The sequence below is a fragment of the Schistocerca piceifrons genome, chromosome 8, assembly GCF_021461385.2.
Source record: "Schistocerca piceifrons isolate TAMUIC-IGC-003096 chromosome 8, iqSchPice1.1, whole genome shotgun sequence".
NCBI lineage: Eukaryota > Metazoa > Arthropoda > Insecta > Orthoptera > Acrididae > Schistocerca > Schistocerca piceifrons.
This window is the reverse complement of record NC_060145.1, coordinates 153,400,988-153,411,414: the sequence shown is the minus strand read 5'-3', so window position 1 is coordinate 153,411,414 and position 10,427 is coordinate 153,400,988. Positions and strand designations below refer to the sequence as shown.

The 10,427-nt window shown below is 41.9% G+C and overlaps 1 protein-coding gene across 1 annotated transcript in view; it reads right to left on the bottom strand.

Moving 5' to 3' along the window:
* Positions 1-2,380: 2,380 nt before the first annotated feature.
* Positions 2,381-10,427, bottom strand: part of LOC124711381 (UDP-glycosyltransferase UGT5-like) — a 75,584-nt gene continuing 67,537 nt past the window's right edge. Inside the window, exons 4-6 of the mRNA XM_047241433.1 lie at positions 10,047-10,269; positions 7,126-7,345; positions 2,381-3,500 (exon numbers count right to left, since the gene is read on the bottom strand). Of these exons, the coding sequence (XP_047097389.1) occupies positions 3,194-3,500; positions 7,126-7,345; positions 10,047-10,269 (750 nt within the window). The 3' untranslated portion in view covers positions 2,381-3,193. The remainder of the gene's footprint in view (positions 3,501-7,125; positions 7,346-10,046; positions 10,270-10,427) is intronic.

Here is a 10,427-nt window from a genome sequence, read left to right as displayed (position 1 = left end):
ACATCGCTCGAGTCTTGAAAGTAGTCCTGGTCAGTGTTCAAGGGTCTCGAAATTCTGACTGTGTCTGTCTCGTGAGATTTGTGGTTAATGATACGGATTCATTCGGAAGGAACAATGGTTAATAATATGGGTTCAACAAAAAAAAAAAAAAACCTGCCGTTTCACTCACTTCCAGAAAAGGTGATCACTACTCACGGATTAGGCCTTACGCCTGTTCCTACCGGCCGACTCCTGCCTACAAGGCAGTACGAGAAGCGATATACGCTTGCGGGACATGTGATTAGCACGTCGCCGATTTCTCCAGATGTTAATGCCAGTAGAATATTTCGGCGGGGTCCCTCACCTTTGAAGGCATTCGAGTATGGAGGTGGTCACTCAGTAGCATTAAACGGAAAAAGATTTGATTAATAAGATTTGTTTATCAGTTGTACCGGAAGATGTGGATTATTTCGTAGTTTTCATTTCCAATACGACTGCGGCAGAACTGTAAATTTGAGTGATAAACCTCAGGTTTTCGAATTTAACTTGAAAAGCTTCCTTAAGACACAACCCTTTTATTCTATGCCGGCGATCCACGCAGTACTGTAGTAGTATTTATTGCGTAAACTACTGTAAACTTATTGTTCTTTCAATTTTTATTTTTTCCTCTTTTGATAGTTAAAATTTCTTGCCGTCTTTCTCTGAACTATGTAGTAACTCGTTCCATGGCCAAATGCCTTTGAGCCACATGGTTCTACACATCCTTGTCAATAAAATTAAATGACAGTTGTAATGAGACTAATATCGCTGTCGCCTGTGTATACCAGTTATCATTTAATCATTACAAGTAAGACTTTTATTGCTCACTGCAGTACAGCACATACTATTTTTAAGAAAATCTCGTACAAATGAATGCAAAAACGTAGTTAAATTACTATTTACACTATCATTAACATTACATGAAATGAGTCAAGTGTAGCCCAGTAAACACTAAAAGTTCAAAATTAATCTGCTCTTCATGTCATATAAAGGGTGATTCAGCTGCCCCTAGTGATGTAGTTTTATGCAGCCCGCTATGTTAGATCTGGCCTTCAAAAACCACGAGCGAAATTTCCACAATCTCTCGCTCGTTACGTGCAAACTGTTAGTCCAACAGAAAAAAAATCACCAAGACATTTATTTAATGAAGTTAAATTTTGTACTGGCATACGTTTTCTCTAGGGACCGTAGTTTTCCAGTTATTCAAGAAAAACGTAGGCTAGAGGTGTGACCTTCAAACCCACATCCTCACCCACACTCAGCCCCCACCGGTCAGGATTTCTAGTGTGCTGTTCGTGACACTCCATCCACCACTGTACAAAAATTTGCGACTGCACGAATTATTTTCCCCAGTCGCCCTTTTCTGATTTTTGTTGATTGACCTATTACGCCACCGCCTTCGTCGAGCACGTACTATTGTAAAAGTAGCGTGTGTGTAAACATTGTCCAACAATTTGGAAAATTTGGAAATTTGTGGTAAGGACTACGGGACCAAACTGCTGAGGTCATCAGTTCCTAGGCTTACGCAGTACTTAATCGAACTTAAACTAACTTACGCTAAAGACAGCACACACACCCATGCCCGACGGGGGCGGGGGGGGGGGGGGGGGGGGGGGAGGGGGGAGAGACCTACGCGAATCGTGACAAGACGCCTTACGACCACACGGCTACCCCGCGCGGCAAACATTGTCCAACAATTCTGTGAATTTTAACAGCATATAATAAACAATTCCATCGGCGTATTCATCAGGGCTTTTGACTATGAAACTACTGTGCTTCTAAGGATCAAACTTGGATGGAATTATCAACGTTATTAGTTTTATCGTAACGTTTACCTTAGTCGTTTTTCGTTAACTACCCTTATTACCACACGGCTACCCCGCACTGTAAACATTGTCCAACAATTCTGTGAATTTTAACAGCATATAACAAACAATTCCATCGGCGTGTTCATCAGGGCTTCGGACTATGAAACTACTGTGCTTCTAAGGATTAAACTTGGATCGAATTATCAACGCTATTAGTTTTAGCGTAACGTTTACCTTAGTCTTTTTCGTTAATTACCCTTATGCGTGCGTTCAAATTAATAGTGTTAACAAAGTAGCCGACTATGCTGGTGGCGCAATAGATCAATCAATAGAGACCGCAAAAGATCGAATATCGTGAACAGTGGGTGTGGGGATTCGGGGTTGATTTGGGGGGAGGAGACCAAACTGCGAGGTCATAAGTCTCATCGGCTTTGGGAAGGATGAGGAAGGAAATCGGCCGTCCCCTTTCAAAGGAACCATCCCAGCATTTGCCTGTGGTGATTCAGGGAAATTACGGGAAACCTAAATCAGGATGGGCAGACGTGGGATCGTCCTGCCGAATGCGAGTCCAGTGTGCTAACCACTGCGCCACCTCGCTCGGTCTCGTGAACAATTGGTGTAGTCGCAAAATTTTATATAGTGGTAAGAGGGAGTGCCACGAATAACACACTTTAATTCTAGCTGATGAGGAATGTGTGTGTTGGGGGAGGTGCGATTGAAGGTAATTTTTGTACGTTTTCTGGAATAACCATAATCTCCAGTGAACGCGTTTCCCATTCCGATGTTTAACTATATAAAATTGCCTACAAAAAGATCCACTTCATTTTTTTTCTGTAGGACTAATAGTTTGCGCATAGCGAGCGAGAGAATATCAAAATCTCGTAGGTGTTTTTTAAGGTCATATGTAACACTGTGGGTTGCATAGAACGACATCTGTAGGGACAGATAAACCACCCTGTATGTCTCATCCACCATCTCCACTTCAGATCTTGAAGACAACAGAAGAATAAACAGATTAACTTCAGTACTATATATTTCCATAACATTATTGTAGTTAATGAAGCTTTCCAACTACTCATCCCTTCAGAGCCTAACGAGTATGTGAATTCCCAGCACATTTCTTGTCAACGACTAGAGTACTTTGAAGTTGGCTAGCAACAGAATTCCAGCACATAAATAAGGTCAGTCATGAGATGGAGCAGAAGGGCTTTACCTAGGTGTAATAGCACTCGGAGTCTTGATATCACGTTTTGTAACGTGAGCCGCAAATCGTCATGGACACGTTGTTTGTACTGTCAGTTATTAATCCTGTTACACTGAGAGTAGCGTCTCTTCAGCTGCGGCACCGCTAGGGTAAGACGTCTCCTTTACTCCTTCTTCGTTGTTTTCTTTTTCTTCTGTTCGTGTGATGCAAAAGTTCTTGCTGTGATTAGCCCGTAGAGTGTCCTGACTGCCACGATAGCGACTATAAGCACCAGGAGCGCTCCAGACAGCAGCAGGGCAGCTACGTCCAGCAGGAGGTACTGGTACCAGCTGAGGTCGAGGGCGGCGCTGCGCAGGTGGGGGGCGCCCCGGTGCCTCAGCACATACTCTGTCCAGTAGACGGCCGTCTCCACAGGGCTCTCTGGGCGGTCCCAGAACAGGCGAGACCGCTGCTCCGCCTTCTCGCGGTATCTGCAAACAGAGACATGTGACATCAGATCTGGAGGTACACTAAAAACTGTTAACAGATAATCACGATATGTATTGAATGTGAGTAGGCTTACATAAAGCATAGGACAAGTAAGATGAAACAAACGAATCGTGAAGATACAAACTAACAAGCTCAAATGTAAGGAAGATATGCGTATCAGTTCAGAATAACTCTTAGCTCTAATACGAACAGTTATAAACTCTTAGTTATCTCATCGAGAAAATCCGATGTCTGTTCAGAAAATAACCGCCGAGTTCTACATCGACATCTACATACACATTCCGCAAGAAACCGTACAGAGTGTGGCGAAGGTAACCTGTATCTCTACTGGTCATTTCCTTTCTCGTTGCTCTCACAAATAGTGCGAGGGTGAAGCGACTGTCTACACGCCTCCGTATGTGCCCCGGCAGAAAATCCAAAGAGTTTCTGGTCGTATGTTAGCGGCTAGAAACAATCAATGCCTTCCCTGCGTGAGAGCAATGGAGATACTATTGTAGACAGTGCTTCCAGAGCAGAGTTACTAAACACAGCCTTCCGAAATGCTTTCACAAAAGAAGACGAAGTAAATATTCCAGAATTCGGATCGAGAACAGCTGCCAACATGACAAACGTAGAAGTAAATATCCTCGGAGTAGTGAAGCGCCGGCCGGAATGGCCGAGCGATTCTAGGCGATGCAGTCTGGAACCGCGCGACCGCTACGGTCACAGGTTCGAATCCTGCCTCGGGCGTGGATGTGTGTGATGTCCTTAGGTTAGTTAGGTTTAAGTAGTTCTAAGTTCTAGGGGACTCATGACCTCAGCAGTTAAGTGCCACAGTGCTCAGAGCCATTTGAACCATTTGAGTAGTGAAGCAACTTAAATCACTTAATAAAAACAAGTCTACTGGTCCAGACTGTATACCAGTTACGTTCCTTTCGGAGTATTCTGATGCACTAGCTTCATACTTAACAATTATATACAGCCGTTCTCTCGACGAAAGATCCGTACCCAAAGACTGGAAAGTTGCATAGGTCACACCAATATTCAAGAAAAGTAGTAGGAGTAGTCCACTAAATTACAGGCCCATATCGTTAGCGTCGATATGCAGCAGGATTTTGGAACATACACTGTATTCGAACATTATGAATTACCTCGAAGAAAACGGTCTACTGACAAACAGTCAACATGGGTTTAGAAAACATCGTTCCTGTGAAACACAACTAGTTCTTTATTCACATGAAGTGTTGAGTGCTGTTGACAAGGGATTTCAGATCGATTCCGTATTTCTGGATTTCCGGAAGGCTTTTGACACTGTACCACACAAGCGGCTAGTAATGAAATTGCGTGTATATCGAATATCGTCTCAGTTATGTGACTGGATTTGTGATTTCCTGTCAGGGAGGGCACAGTTCGTAGTAATTGACGGAAAGTCATCGAGTAAAACAGAATTGATTTCCGGCGTTCCCCAAGGTAATGTTATAGGGCCTTTGCTAGGAGACAATCTGAGCAGCCGTCTTCGGTTGTTTGCAGATGACGCTATCGTTTATCGACTAATAAAGCCGTCAGAAGATCAAACCAAACTACTAAACGATTTACAAAAGCTATCTGAATGGTGCGAAAAGAGGCAGTTGACCCTAAATAACGAAAAGTGTGAGGTCATCCACATGAGTGCTAAAGGGAACTCGTTAAACGTCGGTTACACGATAAATCAGTCTAATCTAAAAGCCATAAATTCAACTATATACCTAGGTATTACAATTACGAACAACTTAAATTGGAAGGAACACATAGAAAATGTTGTGGGGAAGGCTAACCAAAGACTGCGTTTTATTGGCAGGACACTTAGAAAATGTAACAGACTTACTAAGGAAACTGCCTACACTACGCTTGTCCATCCTCTTTTAGAATACCAGATAGGACTGACGGAATACATCGACAAAGTTCAAAGAAATTCAGCAGCTTTTGTATTATCGCAAAATATGTGAGAGAGTGTCACAGAAATGATACAGGATTTGGGCTGGACATCATTAAAAGAAAGACGTTTTTGGTTGCGACGGAATCTTCTCACGAAATTCCAATTACCAACTTTCTCCTCCGAATGCGAAAATATTTTGTTGACACCGACCTACATAGGGAGGAACGATCACCACGATAAAATAAGGGAATCAGAGCTCGTACGGAAAGATATAGGTGTTCATTCTTTCCGCGCGATATACGAGATTGGAATAATAGACAATTATGAAAGTGGTTCGATGACCCCTCTGCCAGGCACTTAAATGAGATTTGCAGAGCATCCATGTAGATGTAGATGCAGATGTAGATGTATTCAAACATTGTAAAACAACATGTGCACTTACAGGCTATGTTGTTTTACGATGGTTGAATACGTGTGCTGGCACTGTGTCACAGCGTCACGAATGTATTTAACAGTATTGACAACGACATACTAATGTGTCACGTTATTGCTCCACCCCTTGGCGCCTACACTTTTCTAGCGAGTCTATGCAATAACATGTCAGTAAGTGCCTGAAGATCACGATCAGCTGTCTCCTTGAAATGTTGTGCTCAACATTATCCGACGCGACGTCCGTAAACCACTTAAGCGCTCAGTCTGTTGTTGGTAAACTTCCCTGGGGCACTCCTGACAATACCCTTGTTTCTGAAGAACATTTGCCGTCGAGGACAACATACTGCGTTCTATTACTTAAGAAGTCTTCGGGAAGCTAGAGGTATTGGTACCATACAAAAGTAAACAGCATTTGTTAAGTCAGACGGATACTTTCCTGCTGGTTTATTGTCTCGCGTATAACAAGGTACGATGTTTACAGTACACGAAACAAGAGGTTTCCCTCAGACTATATTTTTGAACAATCGACTGTTATCCTCTTACTGTACTTAAAGACAAACTTCAGATGTGCCAACTACAGCTGCGATAGGGACATCGCAGGAAGAACAGCGGTGCAGATGATGTGGCGGAGAGTACTGAAGCTATGACCAAATGATTCAAATCACCGAGAGGGGCGATTTGAGTGAAGCAGACAAACGAAGCCAATAACAATAGAATGCAACTGTCAGCTCATTGCAGATGGAGCACTTGACACTGGATAAGAAAAAGATACTCAATCGACAATGACTTTGAAAGAACCATGTCAGCAATTACCTGAAGATATTTAGGAAAACCATGGCAGAAACAGAATCAGGGTACCATAACCGACATTAATATTAAAAACTATTTTAATATATCGCTGATTTTTCAGTGCCAGTTACTCATTTCCTTCGTAGTATGACTAGATTAGAGCTCCCTGGATCATCTTCGATCTATGTAGCTGCTTGAGCAAACTGCCGTGTCTGCATCAAACTACACATCTGACGTCTGGTTCTCATTTGCTAGCGGAAGCATATGGAACTGAAGGCAGATCGAAATTAGTGATACTGTAATGGATATGTGCAACTGAAACTGAAGAATAAATTTTAAAGTTGTTCTGAATCAGGGTAGCTGCTCTGAGATGGTACATAGTTCCATTTCGTTCAGTATAAATAGCACCTAAGAGGACTTGAGTCGCAAAAGATTACTTGCAAATTATGCTAAACAGTTTACGAGACACAGAAAGATGGAGAATAACTCACACTGGGTTATTTAAAACTTCATGAATAGCCCATTCCACCGACTGGATAGTTATGTTCTGCAGATCTAGTTTGATCCCGTAACCGTAGTGAACGATTCTTTGGACATTATAACCTTGCTCGGCTCCGACTGGTATGCCAATCAAGGGAACACCCCGAGCGGTCGCTTCCAAACTGCTCTGCAGTCCTCCGTGGGAGATGAAGAGCTTCACGTGTTTGTGAGCTGAAACAGAATCACTGTAAGTGTCAAACACTCATGCTACTGTTAAAAATACACGATAGATAGTTATGTTCAGGTGTTTACCTCTCAAAACAAGCTCACCACAGGACTGACAAGTAGTATGTATTTAGTAATGGCGCTTGTATAGGCAGGTGAATTAGTAGTACAGGTAAATATACTGTCAGTGAAAGCTGAAGAGGTAGGTTAGACTTAACTGGAATTACTAATATACGTTAATTGTAGTTCAGGTTATTATTTGTTTCACGGTCGCTCAAGACTGGAAGTTCGTCCATTCATTCTAACGCAAATCTGCAAGTGTAGCATTAGGAGGTGGAACAAGTTATATACTGTGTTCAGTGCCTTTTTCTGCAAGCGTATATTTGCCCAACACTAACTCTCTCTATCTCTGTCTCTCTCTCTCTCTCTCTCTCTCTCTCTCTCTCTGTCTGTCTGTCTCTTTCCCTCTTTGTTTCGTCTTTGGGGTCTACACATGATATTCAGTAATGTAATCCAGATTCGAAGGTGTCTACTGTGATCACCGTCTTCATATCGTCATTTACCGTACGGTGAGAGAGAAGTGTATGCAATATGCCTGTGAGTGAAATAACTATTCGCATGTTATGTTATAGACATCTTTCCTTATTCTCAAGACATTTTCAATTTTATTACATGATACACAGTTGGTATGAATCCAAAGAAAAGATGGTCACGGAGAGTTTCATCCAATGATTGCTGGAAAAGGAATACTTTGTTTTAGTTTTAATTACAAGGAAATGGTTTCACGGAAAGTAATTTTTGTGGCGAGTCGACAAAGCAATCTCAGATCATACTCTTGAAATATTCAGCTGAAGGATTTTCCGCTTCTTCTCCTCAAGGTATCGATACACCAACAGCACCGTAGTGTAACTCCTCTGTTGGACAGCGACAAAGACGCAGTTATTATAACAACATACACTGTGTTTGAAAGAGAACTACCTTATTTCAAAACTCCATATGTATTGATAAAAACATGCGACAAACATGGGATGAATTTCAAAATGCTCACAAAAATCTTGGTAGTTTTAACTATGCTAATACAAATGCTCTGCGTCTCCACCAGCAGCAGAATGTCACTGAGAAACTGACGTACTTTTTATCCATTGTGGTGGAGCTCCATGCTTCTGAAGATAGCTCAACGCTGGATAGGGGGCACGGTAACCCGAGACACGGCCCTGCACTCTTGACGTCCAACATCGCCAGACGTGACACCAAGCGATTTTTTCTCGTGGAAATTTGTGAAAGAAAGTGCGTTCATCTCCCCTTTGCCTCGTGACATAGAAGAAGTGAAGAACAGAGTAACAGCTGCCATAACTTCTGTAAAAGCAGATAAATTGTGTAAAGTTTATGACGAACTCAGCTATCGCCTAGATGTTGTTCGTCCTGCTCTTGGTGGACACATAGAACATTTGTAATAGCATATTTAAAATTGTTTGTAGACTTAGGGAACGCTTTTGACAATGTTGATTGGAATACTCTCTTTCAAATTCTAAAGGTGGCAGGGTAAAATACAGGGAGCCAAAGACTATTTACGATTTGTACAGAAACCAGATGGCAGTTGTAAGAGTCGAAGGGCATGAAAGGGAATCAGTGGTTGGGAAGGGAGTGAGACAGGATTGTAGCCTCTCCCAGATGTTATTCAATCTGTATGTTGAGCAAGCAGTAAAGGAAACAAAAGAAAAATTCGGAGTAGGTATTAAAATCCATTGAGAAGATATAAAAACTTTGAGGTTCGCCGATGACATTGTAATTCTGTCAGAGACAGCAAAGGACGCGGAAGAGCAGTTGAACGGAATGGACAGTGTCTTAAAAGGAGGAATTAAGATGAAAATCAACAAAAGCAAAACGAGGATAAAGGAATGTAGTCGAATTAAGTCGGGTGATGCTGAGGGAATTAGATTAGGAAATGAGACACTTAAAGTAGTAAAGGAGTTTCGCTATTTTGGGAGCAAAATAACTGATGATGGTCGAAGTAGAGACGATATAAAATGTAGACTGGCAATGACAAGGAAAGCGTTTCTGAAGAAGAGAAATTTGTTAACATCGAGTATAGATTTAAGTGGCAGGAAGTCGCTTCTGAAAGTATTTGTTTAGAGTGTAGCCATGTATGGAAGTGAAACATGGACGATAAACAGTTTGGACAAGAAGAGAATACAAGCTTTCGAAATGTGGTGCTACAGAAGAATGCTCAAGTTTAGATGAGTAGATCGCATAATTAATGAGGAGGTATTGAATAGAATTGGGGAGAAGAGGAGTTTGTGGCACAACTTGACAAGAAGAAGGGGCCGGTTGGTCGGACATGTTCTGAGGCATCAAGGGATCACAAATTTAGCACTGGAGGGCAGCGTGGAGGGTAAAAATCGTAGAGGAAGACCAAGAGATGAATACACTAAGCAGATTCAGAAGGATGTAGGTTGCAGTAAGTACTGGGAGATGAAGCTTGCACAGGATAGAGCAGCATGGAGCGCTGCATCAAACCAGTCTCAGGACAGAAGACCACAGCAACAACAACACATTTAAAATTTTAAGATTTTGTATTTTCTATGTACCGGATGTTTGTAGTATATTTTGATCAATACGGAGTTTCGAAATCAGGTCATTCTTTTTGAGACACTCTATATTTCGGCAAGTGATAATGCACTTTGAGAGAAACCGCAGTGGAACTTACCTAGCAAGTCAGACTGTGGAAACCATTTGCCAAGATGCACATTTTCTGGCTTCCCAGGCATAGTGTCCGTCTCCCATTTCCACAGGACTAGTTGTTTCAGTTTAGAGAAAGCAGTTAGAAAAGCTTGAACACTCTCCTGGGGAAAATCAGTACTCCTTACAAAAGATCCCATGCTGAAGAAAATGACGCCGTCATTTGCGTTGTCCATTAGCTTCTTCAAGTCCTACAGCACACAAAGGAAACGATAATAGGTGCGTCACGACAAAATAAAAGGCCGATGTTTCTTAACAGGTATAGCTACACAGTTAATTTAACAACTCGTAAATGACGTTACTTAAAGTCTGTGAATATGACACTTAACTGCACTACCCTATGTTTCGT